At 39.0% G+C, this 20,371-nt stretch overlaps 1 protein-coding gene across 2 annotated transcripts in view; it reads left to right on the forward strand.

The window, feature by feature from the left end:
* GLRA2 (glycine receptor alpha 2) overlaps positions 1 to 20,371 on the forward strand; it is a 112,343-nt gene that overhangs the window by 11,447 nt on the left and 80,525 nt on the right. For both annotated transcript variants that reach the window (XM_041001117.1, XM_041001127.1), the window contains exons 3-5: positions 15,254 to 15,336; positions 16,875 to 17,012; positions 19,002 to 19,216. In XM_041001117.1, coding sequence (XP_040857051.1) covers positions 15,254 to 15,336; positions 16,875 to 17,012; positions 19,002 to 19,216 — 436 coding nt within the window. The remainder of the gene's footprint in view (positions 1 to 15,253; positions 15,337 to 16,874; positions 17,013 to 19,001; positions 19,217 to 20,371) is intronic.

Raw genomic sequence — 20,371 nt, forward strand, 5'->3', positions numbered from 1 at the left:
CCAAAGACTCAGCAGAAATGCAAGTGTTATTTACCCCCTTCTAAAAGTGCTTAGGGACTTTTTGTATATCAGGATATTCAAGTTGTTTTTGCTTTGCTTGTTTATACAAAGGGGCCCTTACCTTTATTAACGTGGCTATGACCCTCCTAGTAACTTGCTTTTAAATGTACCTCATGTGCCCACTTGACATATTATAGAGCTGTTTTATTTGACTAACCAGATGCCTGGGGGACTCAGCCACTTTTAACTACTACTGAGAATCTCCCAGTTGTCAATAATCATGGCACAATCACTCCAAAGAGCACTACACATCTCCAAGGCATCTGCTCACCTCATCAGCAATTCTCATCTGACCTAAAGCTTATTTTATATGTGGCATTGGAAGTGATATTCTTGCTAATATATTTTGAAATCCATTCACAATCTTAGGTGTTGATGATTCAGTGTCTCACCTTCCCAGTAGTACATGAGTTTTAACAGAGGACTCCTGGGGACTGACATAACTTCTCCCTCTGACGATATATTACATCACCACTGAAGTGGTGAATGTTCCTTCTAATCAGATAGCCAACAATACCCTCCCCTCTCGAAAATCCAATCTAATGACCAGTTCTACCTAGACAGATAAAAGGCCTGCTTTTCTCATATTGCTTCCCATTATTGACTCATCATTTGTTCTGATGTAACTTCAAAAGATTCTAACTATAGCTACAGGATTATTTTACGGCATAGGAAACGAAAATAACTAAATGATGTCAGAGCTGAAAAGAAAATGCACAGTGAACTATGACCTGCCTAAATGTTATCATTGGTGATGCTTTGATTATCTTATTCTCAATTCTGATGAAATACATAAATCTATATTTTTATTATTATTAATTGCATTGCATTACGTGACACAGTGTTATAGGCACTGGGATTCCCTCTACCCCTCCCCGAAACCTCCCCCCATGGTGGATTCCTCCACCTTGTTGCATTACCACAGTTCAAATTCAGTTGAGATTCTTTCATTGGAAGTATTTACCAAGCATAAAGTCCAGCATCTTATTCTCCTGGTGAGTTCAATGATTTCTTGGTGTGACCATCTCTGGTCCGAAGGTAAAGCCGGCAAAGTATCATCCCAATCAATTAAAAACCCCAACATAATATCAACAACAATTTACAACATTATGGCATTAATTGACGTGGTATTGATTAACCAATATATTAATGACAAAATGCAGGTTCTTAACCACATCCTGTGACTTCTTCATAGACATTTCAATTTTGGTTTATATTCAGCCTGGTTCTATACACCTCAAAATGGCTATAGATTACTATTCAGCTGTCTCGTGTCTATTTTCATTTTAGTATTTAGCTGTTTATAGTGTTGAAGCATGATTTTGCTGAACTTGGTTGTTTTTCAGGTGGTCTGAACTGGCTTATAACTCTAGCAAGACGTATGTCATCAGTTTAGGTACAGAACATTTTTTTAGGATGGGTGTGCAGAGAAATCCCCAATACCCCAGTGAGGTGGCAACTCGCAGAGGCAAGCAAAATTAGGAAGGTAGGAAGACCTGACATACATAAATGCTAGTAGATTCAGAACGGGCTGATGAGCCAAGTGGCACAGCACAATATTTTGGGAGCAGGGCGTTCTAACAAGCTGTGGCTGAGGGTAGAAGAAATAAAATGTGACAGATATTCTGTGTTCATGGCAGGCTCTCATAAAACAATTCGGGCTAGAATGCTGTGTTGTTTCATTGATTCAAACAGAGCAGACAAAGTTTCTTAGCCTTACTTGAACATAAAGGGAATTGTGCACTGAAATACTTAGCATTTGGCACAACAATTTGTCCTTGAGTGTTTACCTGACTGGACTAGTAATAGCAACCATAGGTTTTCTCCCTTGGAAGTGACTTTCTATTGCATTAACATTCATCAGAGTTTGATCTTGAGGCAATGGCACAGAGAAGAAAATAGCGAGAAGGTAGCTCAGAGCATTGTGTGCTCTGTATCCTTCTAGCATTAACTGCATCTTCCAGGATCATAGAACAGCCTCGCCAATTCCATCATTTGATCATTCACAGTCTCATTTTCCTCTGTAAGGTGCATCTGAACCAGGATATTCGATGAAGTCTGGGGCTCCTTTTAGCTCTAACAAAAGTATATAACTGAAAATGATCTTCAACTCCCTCCCAAATCATAAAACTTTTTTTTTCCAGATGAGTAAAGAAGAATAGGTTCACCATGCCTGCTTAGAGCTTGGAGTCAGCAAGAGGAGACTCGGAATTTCAAACCATTTTTGTATCTTTGATCCCTTCTTTACCAAACTAAGCATCCACCTTCTGAGGAGAGGAACTTGATTTCAGGCGGGGTAGAGAAGACTGGACAACTGGTAGTTTAAGAGGCAGCCTGAAAACACTTATATTAGTTACACAATGACAACAACTCAATACTGAGCTCCCTTGTGGAGAAATTTTCCAACTATAAACTAGATCATTTGTGCCCTCTGATTCAATCAGCAGTATTCCTGAGACACTCTTTTATAATGTGGTCATGAATTATAGATTTATGTACTTTTAGACATATATGTGAGGATAATTATCTGTGACAGTGACTGACTGAACCCATAGGTTAAAGAAACTACATGATAGATTTGAACCAGCAGAATGGAGGGCTATTTTTTTTTAAAGATTTATTTTATTATGTTTTTATTGGAAAGGTGGATATACAGAGAGGAGAGACAGAGAGGAAGATCTTCCGTCCAATGATTCACTCCCCAAGTGAGCGCAACAGCCGATGCTATGCTGATCCGAAGCCAGGAGCCTCTTCCGGGTCTCCCACACGGGTGCAGGTTCCCAAAGCTTTGGGCCGTCCTCGACTGCTTTCCCGGGCCACAGGCAGGGAGCTGGAAGGGAAGCGGGGCTGCCGGGATTAGAACCGGCGCCCATATGGGATCCCGGGCGTGCAAGGCGAGGACCTTAACCACTTACGCCACCGCGCCGGGCCCTGGAGGGCTATTTATTCTGCTATTCCTCATTACCTGAACTTTCTCCTGTCAGGAAGCCAAAGGAAAATAACAGGTTCTGGTGTTCAATTTGTATCTACCAGGGATTCTACCTGGTTCCTACTGCCAGTTTTCAAAGTTCCCTGGATGAACTTGAACTCAAAATAAACATGCCTAATATCAATGCAGCTCAAACGAAATGTACTCCATTTTTAAAAAGGGAGACTTTATTTGCAAAGATCAACAGTCTCTCCAAAAAGTTTCTCTTTGTGGAACTTCAAACAACAAACCAACATCTGAACTGAAGAATATACATTTACCATCGGGGAGTCACAGAAAGATAATGAAGCATACACATAGGCACAAGCACTCACATGTACATATATCATTACATAAAATTTCACTTGTGACATATTCTCAGAACAAAGCCATATGACAGCTAATGAATCATTTCTGTCAAAAAACAATACAACAGGGCCCAGCACGATGGCGCAAGTGGTTAAGGTCCTCGCCTTGCACGCCCGGGATCCCATGTGGGCGCCGGTTCTAATCCTGGTAGCCCCGCTTCCCATCCAGCTCCGTGCCTGTGGCCTGGTAGAGCAGTTGAGGACGGCCCAAAGCTTTGGGAACCTGCACCCGTGTGGGAGACTCGGAAGAGGCTCCTGGCTTCGGATCGGCATAGCACTGGCTGTTGCGCTCACTTGGGGAGTGAATCATCGGATGGAAGATCTTCCTCTCTGTCTCTCCTCTCTGTATATCTGCCTTTCCAATAAAAATAAAATAAATCTTTAAGAAAAAACAATACAACAAAGATATCATTTCATGTTTCCTTTATGTGGGAATCGTTTGTTAAATCTGAGCAGTTAGATGAAGAACAGAAAGCAAATAGAGATATAGGGGATATACGGAATGATATACAAGTGTCACAGATGTCAGTTCTAAAGGAAAGAGTTGGGCTCAACCTCAATATAAGCCATTTCGTACATATAGTGAATATATACTAAGACACCTAGTCCATTTAAAAAAAGTCATTTAATCTCTCTTTCAGCTGCCAGGTTTCTTAGTTCCAGGTTCATACTACCTGTTAATGAATGAATGTCCTCATAGCTCTAAGCTGCTGGAGGACAAGGGGAAGAGGGAGAGGCAGTTTTCTTTATCCTCCCTAATTCTTACCTATGTACACATTCTAATTCAGGACCTGTACCACCTAGGAGCCACTCATCTGATTAGAACTTAGTTCTCTCTACAACCTTTGACATCACAAACAGTGGCCAGCAACTCTCTCCACCAGTTACAATGCAGCAAAACACCAGCCAAGTAACACAACTTTGGTGTTAGTTGTCAACAGAGACAAAGTTACTTTAGTTTACTCAAAATCAGATTTGCAGTTCACAAGGGGATATTGACACTTAGTTTCTCCCAAAGTAAGATAATCTCAAATGAAATATTAATAAAATTATTATACTAAGTTTTTCTCTGTTTTTCACCTCAATGCCATTGTAAAATAGCTATAACATTAAACACATAATGACAATGGACAACTCTTCATTATTTTAAATATGCAGGCTGATAATCATTTTATCTTGATGAATGTGTGTATAACATTGAGGTGAAGTGATTGTGACATTTAAAATGAAGCAAAAATGTCAACAGTACTGATTATTTAAAACTTTGATAATCTGAGCTCTTTTTTCCTGATAGCATTGAATTTAGCCCTCGCCAATTCAAAACATTTGTGCTCAGGAAATACGGGAACATTTGGGAGTTTTCACTGCAGATTTATCAACTGCTCTCCAAGTTGAATCCAATCCATGTTTGGGCTTAATTAACACAGGCTAACCATATGTGTTCCCATTTTCAGAAGGGACCAACACACAGATGGGAGTAGATATTATATTTTTGTCCTTCCAAGCTAGTATTGCCCAATGCATGTGGATATTGTCTACGATGTTTTTATAATGTTTGGTAAACATGGACCTTCTTGTCAGTCACTGGCATTTTAGGCAGGGGAGAAGGCAGAACAGCTGATGAGCCAGGCAGTATTGCTATTCATCTCATCCATGTCCCAAGGTCAATAAGAAAAAAAAAATTAGTATACCGGTTTGTTTGGAGTTAAGTGAGAGGGAGGAATCTAACTACAGGTTAAGATCAACCTGGGGCTTAGGTCCAACCTCAGACAATATTGAAAGAAAAATGATGCATTTCTGTTGCTGGCCTACACTATTCTGGGCCCTGTATTTCCTTTCTATGTCGTTCATCACTAAATTTGATCTTCTTGATATAAAAGTGTGTTCTTGAGGAGATCTGTAGGGAAGCCAGAAATATGTCAATTCACATACACAAAGAAGTAATGACAGCCTCTAAAACAACAACTTACAAACTTTGCATATGTAGGAACCTTCCAAGGTACAGCCATGTTTCCACTTGTGCATGAACCAGCTCAGTTCTGGCTAGGGAAAATTCTCCCCAATGCTTTATATTATGTGTGAATTCTAAGTGATTATTTTGTTACAAAACATTCAGAAATGAGGTTAAAATTTTAAGTCCTTGCCTGTATAGCAAAGCTTGGACAAATTATTTTTATTCCCTATGGATCAAGATCCCTTCTGTGAGTACCCTTGGTTTTAATTTAAACAATTAATGCTAGTTATGCTTCTCTGAGGGACCCAAAGGGCCCTCTCAGGATCAGAGTCTTGAAACAATAGATTTTCTGGGTCATACCCAATCATAATTCTTATCTAGACTCCAAGGGAACAATTAAAGGTCTTTTATTTAATTCAGTGGGATTTACATCATCAAAAGAGTCCGTAAGCAGAGTTGGAAGTAACTTCAAACATGCTAGGAATCAATTCACAATTATTTGGATATATGTCATTCTGACATTAACCTGTGATCTTCCAAAGGGAAATTCTTATTTCAAGCATCTGTTGGATGATACCCAAGAAATACTTGTCAATATATTGCTGAATGGCTCCAGGTGGAGTTCACTAAGTATCCAGAACTTGATGTGTGTGGAGTTTCATCCATTGCAGGTTGCAACCAACTCCCTAATTTCTTTTTTTTTTTTTTTACATTTTATTATTATTGCTATCATTTTATGAAACAGTTCTGCATTCCCTTATCCTTTCCCCAATTCCCTCCCCCCCCCCACACCTAGTTCCTTTATATCATTACTAACATATAGTTCTTCACACTCAGTCATATGCCCATCATTGTGAGCATAGACAATGGCAAAGAGTCCAGAATCCTACTGTCAAGATATAGTAAACAGTTTCATTGTAAGTCCATCTTTGTCTGGAAACAGAAATGCATACTACACTGCATCCTCACATCTGGATGTTAGTCTCCATTTCACAGCTACAGTACATCTCATCAAATGAAAAGTCATAATACAAAATCAACAATAGAAAGAAAAATAGAAATTTACAATGCCATGAAGTTAAATGACATATCACTAGATATGACAGTCTCCATTACACAGCTACTGTACATTCCCTTAAATGAAATGTCATGGTACAAAATCAACAACAGGGAGAAAAATAGAAATTTACAATGCCAGGAAGTTAACTGACATGTTACTAAATAAGACAGTCTCCATTACACAGCTAATATACATTCTCTTAAATGAAGAGCCACAAAACAAACTCAACATCCAGGAGAAAAAAAGAAATTAACAACACCAAGAAGTTAAATAACATGCTATTAAATAACTAATGAGCAGCTGAAGAAATGAAAATCAAGAACTTTCTTGAAGAAAATGATGCCACTGTATAATCTACGAGTCATTGAATGATTTAATCAGAAAAAAGTGTTTTGAAGAGATGAAACCAACAGAAAAACAACAAAACCCATGTGATATAGTTTTCGCTGATCTTTGTTGGTGAGGTGTGTCTTCTCCAGACAATAAACGAATGGGTTTTGTTTTTTAATCCAGTCTACTAATCTATGATGTTTGGTTGAGCTTAAGCCATTTACATTCAGAGTTAAATATACATGGGTGGTACTTTGGTCTTGTCATTTTAGGAAAGGGTTGTTCATTGGTTTAGTCTTCTGTCATTCTACTGGGATGTTCTTCACATTTGCCTTTGGTTTTGGTAGGTGGTATTCCTCTTCTCTGTCAAGAGAACATCGTGAAGTATCATTTGTAGGACAGGTTTGAAAGAGGCAAATTCTTTTAGCTTTTCTTTACTCTGCAAGAATTTTATTTCATTTTCAAAGACGAAAGAAAGCTTTGCTGGATATGTTATCCTAGGCTGACAATTTTTTCTTTTAGAATCTGGAATATGTCACTCCATTCTCTTCTTGCCTGTAGAGTTTCCTGTGAGAGATCTCCTGTGAGCTTAATTGACATTCCTTTATATGTCAATTGATTTTTTCATGTGTTATTAGTAGTATTATCATTATCACCTGAATTTTTATTTTTCCTTACTGTTTTATGCCCCCGGGACACCACAGGTTCTATCCATCTGATGAATTCATGAATCACCAAGTGTTTGTATTATCCTGCATACAGTGGGCTAAATGTGGAGCCCAACAGAGAAATAGCACTGATCTCCCCAAGACACTCTTGCTCCTCCAGACACACACACACACACACACACACACACACACGTCTTCTCATACTAACTGCCCAAACTAGGAAGAAGGTTATCACCAGTAGAATCAAATCACCCAAAATAGCGTGCTAGCAATCTTTGCTTTAGGCAAACAGATTACTCATTAAAATTTACATTCCTACCTGAAAATTAATTTTCTCTTCACATGGTATTTTCCTTTCTCCAAAAAAACTCAGTGGAAATCAACAGTTGTTCCATAAGCCTATTGTCTTCCATAATGTTGTATTAGTAACTGATTAGTTTGTATCTTTCTAAAAATGTTAGGACATTCCAATTCTTCCACCATTGTGGACCCAGCTATCTTACTAGGGCTATAATACAGGTAGATTGAGATTCTTGACTTTTCTTCAGCTTACCAAGGGGCTCAGTCAAATGTGCTGACTTTTCGTTTTGGCAGTTATAACTTAGAAACACTCTGAAGGCTGCAATGACCAACATCCCACCTTCTACACCTTGTGTCATTTCTCATTCCCACAGAATAAAAACCTTAAATTCTCTCAGAGTTTTAGGATTGTTCAGTCACATGTTTAACACATACTTACTGAATACCTACTGTGTGTAAGGCCTTGTCATCACACGATAAAAAGGGAAGGTCTCCACCTACTTTGATATGGCATTGTAGTAGGAGGAAAATAAAATCCCAACAAAAAATATTTAAATAACAAAATTTTCTGGTGAAGATTATAAACTGAACCAGTTTATAATGTCTACATCTACATTTCAATTTTAAGTGGAATAAAAACTTAAGAGTTACTTTTATCTGAGAAGTGAAAGGAAAGTGAAGGAGAGGAAAGAACAGGAGAGCTGACATGAGGGGAGACATTTCCTGTGCTTTGTTCTGTTCATTGTTTTTGAAGTCAATAGGAACCATAGCCTTCTTACCCTCACTAAAGAAACTGACGCCCTATTCAGAAATTTATACTTTCCCTTGGGCAAAAAAGAGTGGGTGCCCTGAATGTACCCCCAGTTGCCTAGTTGACAGTGGAGAAATAAGTAAAAATGCTTCAGGAAATGAGTTCTTTAACACAAAGCAAAAGGGAAAGAAATTTCTCACTGTCTTCAGGTACAAGGGCCTTAATATTTCAGAGAGTGAGGGAGAGGAGAATAAATCTGACAGGCTGTAGGCAGTTTCTGTCAGTGAAAAGTCTGGGCCTCCAGGCATATTTAGAGGCACTCTCAATTTCCAATTAAAATATTCAGTTCTAGTGGTGCCAAAACAAATACATGGAAAGCCAGATCAAAGCAGATAAAAACTGGTCACATTTCAAGACCGTTGAACATGTCCACCATATTTCATACAATTCCTGCATCTCTACAAAATGATCGCAAGTTGATTTTGGCCCCAAAATCGTGGTTGTTAAATTATAGGAATCTCTTTGAAAAATAAATGTTGTGATGTTTTTTTGGGGGGGCTTCTTGATTAGGAAGAGAGCACAAGGGAATATTCTTGGACGGTAAGAATAAACTTGGATTTGAACAAGTGGGTGAAGAATTAGACAGTCACTGCATTGTGCTATAACAATGCTTGTGCAGTTTTACTTTCTATATACTGTAGTTTTTCAAAAAGGTAAGAAAAAAACTAAGGGGAAACCTAGATGTTTGGCCTTGCAGCATATGGTAAACTGACATGACAAACTGCACTCAATGGCAGACACAGGAATTGAGTAGATCTCTACAATACATTGCCATTTACTCAGCTCAGGATTGTGGGGAATTCAAAGGAAAACATGGCAGCAACCTCATTTCTTGTCTCACATAAAGGAAGAAATTTCATGCAGACAACTCTAATTTGCAAAGCAGGATTTATTTACGAAAAGGGGGGAAAGGGCTGATGACAGGAAGGGGCTCCAAGGGAGGAAAGACCCAAGGAAATCTGAGAGAGGAAAGAGAAATCTGCCATATTGGCAGAAGGGAGTCCCAAGGAAGGAAGGTGTTAGCTCTTAGGCACAGCTAATTCATTGCAGCCAAGTCCTCTTGTTGGGACAGGTTTGCCCCCATAATCCCAAATACCAAATGCAGTGAGGTACACAGGAGATCTTTTACCCAGAAGGACAGGCCAGGGAGCAGAGGCAGAGGGAGGGAGAGAGAAGAGAGAAGAATGTCTCCTGCCAGGAGGGGGCTACAAGTGAAGGGCAGGGGGGCACAGCATGCCCAGGGAGGGCCACTTGCACTCCTGTGCCTTTTTCGTGGCCAGGACCTGGTATCACCGGGCAGTGAGGAGTTGGTGGGTGTTATTGTCAGAGCCAGAGGGGATTGATAGGTGGGCAGAGATTAGGGAAAGGGGCCACTAAGGATTAGTGGGTGGAGTTAACCATGAGATTACAGTGGATTGGTGGGAAAAGGGTTTCAAAGTTACAACATGTTGGCAGACAACAAAATCTGAACCTGAAGAGTGCACGGTTCTTAAGGAAGCAGAGGCCTATGGGAAGCAGATATTTAAAATAGTACAAAGTCCAGGGCCCGGTGCCATAGCGTAGTGGTTAAAGTCCTCACCTTGCACGTGCCAGGATCCCATAAGTGCGCCAGTTCTAATCCTGGCAGCCCTGCTTCCCATCCAGCTCCCTGCTTGTGGCCTGGGAAAGCAGTCGCAGACAGCCCAAAGCCTTGGGACCCTGCACCCACGTGGGAGACCTAGAAGAGCTCCTGGCTTCAGATTGGCGCAGCTTCAACCGTTGCGCTCACTTGGAGAGTGAACCATCGGACAGAAAATCTTCCTCTCTGTCTCTCCTCCTCTCTGTATATTTGCCTTTCCAGTAAAAATAATTAAGAAAAGAAAAGAAAAGAAAAGAAAAGAAAGGAAAAGAAAAGAAAAGAAAGGAAAAGAAAAGAAAAGAAAGGAAAAGAAAAGAAAAAAGAAAAGAAAAGAAAAGAAAAGAAAAGAAAAGAAAAGAAAAGAAAAGAAAAGAAAAGAAAAGAAAAAGTCCCAAATTGCAGGGGCCTTCAGAGCTGATGTTCCAGTCACTCCTCACAGAAAGACTGAGGAAATCTAAGAGAGGAAAAAAAGAGATCTCCTGTCAATATTGCGAGGAGGGGGTTCCAAGGAAACGGCAGAGATGGTGTCTCCTATACACCATCTCACAGTAGTCACTCACAGGGCAAAAAACAAAAAAAACCATTCATAGTGGGCAACAATGTAGCAGTGGTCCAGAATCGAAGGACAGCAGAAGGATGGGACAGGCTAACTTCCTCATCTGTTTTTGATTATGCTAAGAGAGGGAATTGATATGTTGATTCTGTTTTCTGGTTCCCCTTCAACGGGAGAACCTGCTTTTGGAAGGGTGAGAAATGGATAAAAGCACAGTTTTATGTTTTAAAAGGTAACTTCACCAGGGCCCAGAGATCCTAACTGCCTGTTATTCCATCTGACTCCCCACAATATGATTTAATAAGTTATAACTGTTAACTGCCCTTATTACTGGAACCCACTAGGTGCTAATACAAATCCTATCTAGAAAGGAAATAGGGAAAATACATAAAGAAGAAAGAAAATATAGAGCTATTGGTTGAGATGGAGTTCAGCAAACCTTTCGTGCTTTGGGGTAATTTTTCTCAGTGAGATTTTCCATGGTGCTAATGGTTTTGACCCAGAAACTTCTAGGTCACTATAGGATCTTTTCTTTTTTTTAAGATTTATTTTTATTATTTTTTTATTGGAAAGGCAGATATACAGAGAGGAGAGACAGAGAGGAAGATCTTCCGTCCGATGATTCACTCCCCAAGTGAGCGCAACGGACCATGCTGTGCCAATCCGAAGCCAGGAGCCTCTTCCGGGTCTCCCACGCGGGTAAAGGGTCCCAAAGCTTTGGGCCGTCCTGCTTTCCCAGGCCACAGGCAGGGAGCTGGAAGGGAAGCGGGGCTGCCGGGATTAGAACCGGCGCCCATATGGGATCCCGGGCGTGCAAGGCGAGGACCTTAACCACTTGCGCCACCGCTCCAGGCCCGATCACTATAGGATCTTAACATCTGCCACAGAGATAGGATTATTTGCATTTGTGTGAGTTCTCTATTCCCTGAGCAAATATAAAACATTTACTTTGAAAGGAACCAAATTCAATGAGGATATGATTAGGAATATTAGCATTAGTTGATTTCCTATAGCATATACTAAATGGTTACATTATATGTTGCATGTTTGTAAGCTGTGTTCATTCCAATTATTTTATGATTTCTTTAAAAAAATGTATAAACTTTCAAACTAAAATGAATGTTACAGATTTTCTGATTTTTATTCATTTAATTCATTCATAGGCAGACTATTTTTATATGATGAACATTTCGTTTGAGTTGTAAATTGACAAATTATATATAGTTGTTGGATAAAAACTGATTATATGACTTTTGAATACAATTGTGGCATAACTAAATCAAGCTAATTAATACACCATCACCTCAAAGGCTTCTTAGCTTATTTTTACTGGTGAGAACACTTGAAATTTGCTCTCAGCAAGTTTGAAATGTACAAAATATTACTATTTACTACATTATCCATACTGTGCAATATAGCTCAAAGAAAAAACCCTTTTTTCTTCTAATTGAGATCTTGTGCTCCTTCACAGAAGAATACACAGTAGTCGAGTTTTGAACACACACCTGTTGGTGTAAAGAAAATGTTCCTCTTTAAAATAATTGAAAGGAATAAATATATTATCATTATGGCACAGTAGCCGTTTCATGCCTTTTTGTTCCTACTTACTATCGCATCAAATGTATATTTTTGCCAGAGAATTTCATTTTGGTTCTTTAACTCTGATTTTAAACAGTGGTGTTCAGCTCAGTACAATTGATCCTCCCCCCCCCCCCCAAATCTTCATCAAGTCTTTGAACTGGGAAAAAATTTTCCTGTGAGCAGTGACTGGAATATCAGCCCTGAAGGCCCCTGCGATTTTGGACTCTGTACTATTTAAATATCTGCTTCCCGTAGGTCTCTGCTTTCTTAAGATTCGCGCACTCTTCAGATTCAGATTTTGTTGTCTGCCAATGTTTTAACTCTGTAATCCTGTTCCACCAATTGGCTGTAACCTCAAGGCGCAGTATCTGACAGCCCTTCCACCAACCTCTCGAGGCCTCGCCCCCAGTTCTGGCCAACTACTGCACCTGGCAATTCCCTGCAGCTCCAACAGTCCTATCCACCAGTCCCTTAAGGCCCCTTCACACCACTCCCCGCCACAAAAAAAAAAAAAAGACACACTTCTATGCGCATGCTCTCCTTTCCCATGCTGCCTTTCCTGCGCCCTGCCTTTCCTTTGCGCCACACCCCTTCTTTAGATCCCGCCCCTGCCATCATGGCAGATGTCTCTCTCTCTGCCTCTGCTCCTGACCCATGGCCTGTACCCTTTCGAAATAAAGCTTCCTGCCTGGCTTGCTGTGTCTGCTGTTTCAGCTTGTGGTGGCAAACTTAAACTGAAAAGGGCTTATCTAAAAAGACCTAACATTGGTGCCATGAAACTCAACTTTCCTGGGGCCACTATCAGGATCCAACTCCATTCAGTCACTCCAGCACTTGATTTTATCCGGGGGCTCCCTGGCCTGACTCTATCTGGCTGCTCCAGAAACTGACTTATTCCTATTTTGTATCAATGACGGCAAAATTAACAAAAACCAGTTTCCCTGTCTAAAATAGTATTGTCAAGCCAATGGCTTAGAACTTACAACCATTTTTTTTTTCCTTTTGAAACTCATTGTTTTTGGGTTCTCAGACTTAGTTACCCCACAGAAGCTGGCTAATTTATTCAGTAATAAAGGTAACATACAGTATGCTTATGGCAAAATATTAATAGTAACATGATTATAATGCAAAATATTATGGAATAAAGCAGAACTTTACTTAGTAGCATTGTTTAAAGAAAAATACATTTAATCACATGCTGATCTGAAAGCTGGTGAACAGTTTTCATGGACATTTTCAAATAACCTATATTCATCAATCCAGATAACACAGAATGACGAAGAAAAATAAATAGGAATCATCAACCCATTAGCCACAATCATCTACTCTCAATACAGTTGTGTGTTTATTTTCAAGACTGAAAACATTTTTACATAATTCAGATCACATTGAACTGTTTTACATCTTGTCTTTCAAAATTATTTTCATATCTTAATATTGTTTAAGATTGTCAACCTTCATTCTTTGTCTACACTCACTTCAAATCCCAATCCTTTCTCTTATTTAAAATAAGTGGGCACAAGGGTGGGAAGTATCGCTATACTTCTAAATTTATATGAAGAAATAGGTGAAATTTGTTCACTTTATATAAATAATAAATACAATGCAAAATGAAATAAGTGTGCCACCATGTTTTGTTTTGCTTTTTCCATGAATACAATGCAATATGAAGCACAGAAAGGAAAGAGAGGGGAAACAGGGCAAGCCACAATAAGCTTTAGGGCAAAAGAAAGCTTCAGGATGGTGCAAGATCCTGGGGGTACACGGGGCTGGGGTGAGTCCTTCAGGTACAAAATGAGCAGCATTTGGAGTAGTGGCCTTTAGCATCACAGTGATTCTAGCATTACAGTCAAACAGAAATAAATATAACATTGTCCTATTTCATCATAGGACTGATGGGGAAACAAATATTTAGCAAATTTAAGACTTCCTTTGGTGCATGCCCGCAATGAAGGAACTATGAACTAGATATTAACTGTACTACCGCAACAATGTGGAGGAATCCAACATGGGTGGGGAGGGTTTGGGGAAGGGTTGGGGAAATCCCAGAGCATATCAAACTGTGTCATAAAACAAAATTAAAAAACAAAAAAGACTTCCTTTGGTGCTAAGGACTCTTGGAGGCAATACTGGGAAAGGAATCTAGATCTGATCTTCAGCCCTAATTTCCTTCCTCAGGTCTTAGAGGCATAGAAAAATTGAAGAGTAAGAGGTGGGCAACATTCTTTTGAGAGCTAAAGAGGGAAGGAAAAGAGATGGTGCTTCAATGAATATTGTTATCTAAGTCCCTACCACAGCTGGTTGGAGCTCAAAAAAAGTTAAGGAAAGAGGAAAGGCTGACAGAGCAGCCCCTGTTGTGTACTGAAATAAATACTACTTACAAGCCAAGATCTCTTGGTGGCTTTTTTTTTTTTTTAACTCAAGGACTGATTGCTCAGGAATTGTTGAAATTCTCAAATGAATGCTACAATATACCGTTAACCCATCCTTGTGGATTAGTAAGTCAAAAGTTAAGCATTTTCCCATTTGGTGGGAAAAGAACCAGCATTTATCCCAATCAGTTATGTTAATCAGGTCATCTGTTTTCCTTGAAGCAAAGCCCATTTATCCATGGGATAACTCTGAAACAGTTAAACCTTATGTCTATTGGACATCAGTATAGGTAAGATTCCATTGTTCTTGTTATACCATTTCCCAGTAGTCTTCATTCTAGAATAAACTTAAAATCAGTGCCATTGGTGAGTAGCTAAGGGGAATGAGAGAGTCAATGGGTAGACAACTGAAAATAGGGAATAAAGATTTGTCATGAAATAGTACAATATTGTAAAAATTGCTAATGAATGGTTTTCAACTGGAAACAAAAAGCACTGTCATGAATAAGAGCCTAGATATTAGCACTTCAGTCAGTGTCACTTTGCTAATATTTCTAAGGAATTAGACTCCCTGTTTTCAATGGATTTTACATTTTCTTTCTTCACTTAGACTCACCTTGACTTTATCCTGTCCCATGGACTTGAAGAACTTTCCAATGGATGTCCAGACCTGTACAATGCAGCTGGAGAGCTGTAAGTTGCTACTGTTGAAATTATTGCCTGACTGTTTTAACCAATGACCTGGTTCTTTTAGTGTCATTAAATATAAAAGACCTGTCAGACTCATCCTCTACCCACTCACCAACCTCAGTGTGTCCCAATAGAAGGATAAGCAAAAAATGAGTCCGCCTCATATGAGAAGTTCATTATTAATAGAAAACCTTTCAAAGAAAAATGTCAAATAACTTGCCCTTCCTCAAAAACAAGTAAATTTTTCTTTGAAATGAATGACTCCTGAGGAATCTAACATTGTTAGTAATTTAAAGCTTATAATGAATCACTCTCGAATTATAAAATTGCTTTCCCCCATCTAAAGCCTATATAGATACAGACTATTCTCCAAAAGGAATAACGGCAGGAAAGGACAGATACTTTGAAAACAAGACACAGGGGTCTTAGCCAGAGGAAGATGCCAGAACAAGGGTATGAGATGAGAAGGAATAAGACTGAATAAACATAGCTGTTAGATAAACAGTGGGTCCCCAAAGGCAGAGAAATGCCATCTACTTTGTCCCCTTAATGCTCTGGGCCTGATACTGCTGAAATCTTTGACACATGCCCTAAGTTGCTGATGTCTCCAAGGCAATAGTCTTCATCACTCTCATTTTAAGAATAACAATATCACAAACAAAAGGGGAGAGTAGAAAATGATGCACTAAAGAAGAGTAGCTTTCATTTCTGTAATGGAGAAAAAAACAGAAACACTGAACAGATACTGACCTAGTTAGCAGGAGCCTGGAGACTAGCAAATAACTTTGGTTTACTAAATTGATAACTTGAACTATCTAAAGTAACATGGTTATATAATAATGACTTTACATAACAGGGAATCTATTTAGCTTCAAATTGAAAATTGTGATGAGTGAATTCATTTTAGACCACAGCAGTACTAAATATTTTTGACTTTCATATTCTACAACTTAGCTTGAAGTTGTCTGCTTGGGGTCTTAACTATTTGCTAAAGTAACTGAGAGTTGAGCATAAGAACTCTAATATAAGCTTCCTGAGAGCAAAGCTCACAGTGCCTAGGCATGGAGCCAAATTTGCAAAGGGAATACTTTAGGCATGACTATAATTGATTCCATCCTATTTTTACAAAAGAATGGCTTTCATTTGAAATACTAAGAATTGCACCATGAATTGGATTGCCTTGTTGGATAGACACATACACTAGTTCTTTCAAACTACAGACCATCTTCAAAGCATTTTGTTTGTTAACTTGTTTGTTCTTCAGAAAGTGTTAGTGAATTTTTAAAAAGAATAGATCTCATGGATTTCCTTTTCTTGCTACATAGAAAAATGTCTCTCAGAAATAGTTTGATGTCTTCAATATCTTTGGCTACCATGACATTGTCATGATGATTATAGTTCTCTTATTAAGAATGCTGTTGAATTGGCTGAGCATGCATCTCCTTTAGACAGCTTCCTAGTTTGTTTCTTCACACTGCTAGACTTTCAAGCTTCCTTGAAATGACATACCCAGTTTTTTCACTATGATTTCTTTATTCCAGTTGGATACACAATGAATGACCTGATATTTGAATGGTTAAGTGACGGTCCAGTGCAGGTTGCCGAAGGATTGACCCTGCCTCAGTTTATTTTGAAAGAGGAGAAGGAACTTGGCTATTGTACAAAGCACTACAACACCGGTAAGTTTTCTTCCAGCTGCTAAACCCACGTGGGCTCCGTTTGCAGCTCAGAGTAGCTTGATCTCATCAAGTTAATCACTATTATTTACCAGGCAAATGGAGATTGACCCTCCTCTCCCAATTGATAGCATTCCTGTTCCTTCAGGTCAGTGAGTACAATTTCTCCAGAATATGGAAGGAAAAAGAATTTGGAATCTTGCTGTTTCCGTGATGACCATCTGCTGTCAACCGGTCAAAGGAAATGTATAGGAGACCTCATTAGTGGTACAAGAAATACATGAATTGTGCTCCATCCCTGGTAACCACTCTCGACATTGGATCTTCAGGCTAATTTGAATTTCCTGCCTTAGTGCAAGAGAGGAATAGCATAGGCCTTTGTAAACACAGAAAATATTATGCTCTCTGACTCTGGACAGCAGTGGGAGTTTGGCAAGAATTCAGCTGGCTCTTAAGACATGTGCTATCAGTAGTGCTGCCAGACACATGAGCAAGGGGAGAAGCTGAGGTGGCAGCAACACACACACATCTTTTGTTGCATGCACGATTATGCCTCTCCAGTAAGTAGATGGCTTTTCCACAAATGTCCTGGGCCTTGATACCATGCAAGCCGACCATGGAGAGACAATGAAGACATGATGGCTTGTCCAGTGACTAGTTTGTCTCCTCTGCTGATAACAATGGTCCATGAATATTTGCTCCAACAGTCAACAGTGACTTCCTATGAAGTAACTAAAACCAGATTCCAAAGTGATCTTCCTGAGCAAGCAGAATTCAACACTATCTCTTATAAGTTCTGTGAGCCAAGCCGGATAACCTTCAAGGGAATTCTAATTCCAAGTAAATCAAAGCAAAAAAAGAAGTAGAAAGAAGCAGGGACATCGCTCTTAATAATACAAGGATATTTCAAAAAAATAAGTGTAGAATTTTTCCAAAACACATGCATAGTTTTTCTTGAAATGTACAATTCCATGAACTTTTTAAAGACTCCTCATATATTAAAAGTTTCGGTATCATTATATACATTGTCTTTTTATAGACAAAGACATACTGTAAAATGTTTGTAGGAATTCTAAATGTCCTCAAGGCACTACCCATAAGGCTAGCAAGTTTTTAAGACTGAATTACACACATATCTTACTAAAAGGTTTCTTTTTCCTGCAATTGACAATTCAAAAATAGATACAAAGATTTAAAATATTTTTGCAGCTCCTTCTACTACCTAGGAAGGTATGTTTTCAACTAAAATAAAACAATGCATAGGTTATACTTACATGCTAGGCCATGGGTTATATATAGTGTGCCATATGTTATATAAAATATGAACCAACAAAATTTGAATATTGTCTTTTCACTTGTCACTTTTATGTTGATCTTATAGATTCTAAAACTCTGAAATAGTCAAGCTGACGCACAAAATTTTACAAATTCAACATGTCATATGGTTTTCCTCCAGTGACTCTTTAGATCATATATTCTCAAAGTATCATTTCAATTGCTGAGTTGCAGAAAGATTGAATTGGCTACACTGGATGAGGTTTTTGGGCAATCTTCCCAAGCTATATAAAGCACTCTTTGAAAAAAATTATAAAGTAGGGCCCGGCACAGTATCCTAGTGGCTAAAGTTCTTGCCTTGCATGGGCCAAGATCCCATATGGATGCTGGTTCACATCCTGGCTGCTTCACTTCCCTTCCAGCTTCTGGTCTGGAAAAGCAGTAGAGGATGGCCCAAAGCTTTGGGACCCTGCACCCGTAGAGGAAACATGGAGGAAGTTCTTGGTTCCTGGCTTGGGACTGGCTCAGCTCCGGCTGATGTAGCCACTTGGGGAGTGAACCAGTAGATGGAAGATCTTTCTGTCTCTCCTTTCTGTAAATCTGACTATTCAATAAAAATTAAATAAATCTTAAAGATTTAGATAAAGATATATTATGATGCTGAAATGGGAAAGGGCAATTCAAACTGACCTTTAAATGATCACTTCCCCATTTCAGGAAAATTTACCTGCATTGAGGTCAAGTTTCACCTGGAACGCCAGATGGGCTATTATTTGATCCAGATGTATATCCCCAGCCTGCTGATAGTCATTTTGTCCTGGGTCTCCTTTTGGATAAACATGGATGCTGCCCCTGCCAGGGTCGCATTGGGCATCACCACAGTCTTAACGATGACCACCCAAAGTTCAGGTTCCAGGGCATCTCTGCCAAAGGTAAGAAACCTTTTCACTTGATAACAAATGCCTTGAGCAATTCACCAAAGACATTGTGGTCTACACAATTTAGTGAGGACAGAAACGTTGTCCATCCTTTGGTGTCACTGGAAATATTACAAAGAGCTGAGTTTGAAGGTGTCAGGGTTCTGAGGGAACAGGAAACACAAAAGGAGGTCAGTTAAGGGGAACACAAACCTAGATTGCAATGGGAGAAATAAGTGAAGGCAGATATATGACACACAGTTTCTAAAAAGTCCTTGAATGCTTTTGACCTCAGTTGCTCATGAGCCAAAAAGCTTCCAAGAACTAGAGTAAGATTGATGTCACTTACACTATATTGTCCAATATTTCTTGGTGAGGCCATTGTGATTCATACATTAGATAAAGTCATTTACAGTAGTAAAAAATTGCATAAACTTCCTGAAAATTAATACCAAAAAGGTTTCAAAATGTGTACATATAAATGATGAATGTATAATATCAGGATGCAACAAATCAGATACATGCATTTTTGCTATGCCTTAATTGTCTTTAATCATTGATATGCTATAATTGGTAAGTAACAGCATTACTTAGAAAATGATTGATGGGATTATATTTAAGTTTCTTTAAAGCAGGATGTCCTTTCCTGAAATTCTCAAATAGGAGCTACCAGTTAAGATGCCTGCATCCTTTATCAGCAAACCTGGATTTGATTCCTGGCTGCCATTTTCAGGTTCCAGTTAATGAAGACCTAGGAAGTACTGGTAGATGACTCAAGTAGTTGGATTCCTATTATTCACATATAGTACCTAGTTTGATTTCCCAACTCCTGGCTTCCTGGTTGAGTTGCAGCCATTATAGTCATTTGGAGAATTGGCAATTGGCGATAGTGGAATAATCTCTCTCTCTTTCTCTCTCTCTCCCTCCATCCCTCCCTTTCCCTCTTTTCTCTGCTTTTGAAAGAGATTTTAAAGAACATATGAACAAAGATATTTTGAAATATAGTCAGGCTTGAATCTAAATCTTGAAGCATTCAATCAATCTCAAAGCCTGTTTCTTCATTTTTAAAATGAGAAAATTATTTCCCACTTTCAAAACTTAAGATGAAATTAATCACTACTTGCACAGATTCTTTATCTTGGTTTCGTACATGATAGATATTCAACTCAT

The sequence above is a fragment of the Ochotona curzoniae genome, unplaced genomic scaffold (assembly GCF_017591425.1).
Source record: "Ochotona curzoniae isolate NIBS_2020 unplaced genomic scaffold, NIBS_Ocur_1.0 contig_1274, whole genome shotgun sequence".
Classification (NCBI taxonomy): domain Eukaryota; kingdom Metazoa; phylum Chordata; class Mammalia; order Lagomorpha; family Ochotonidae; genus Ochotona; species Ochotona curzoniae.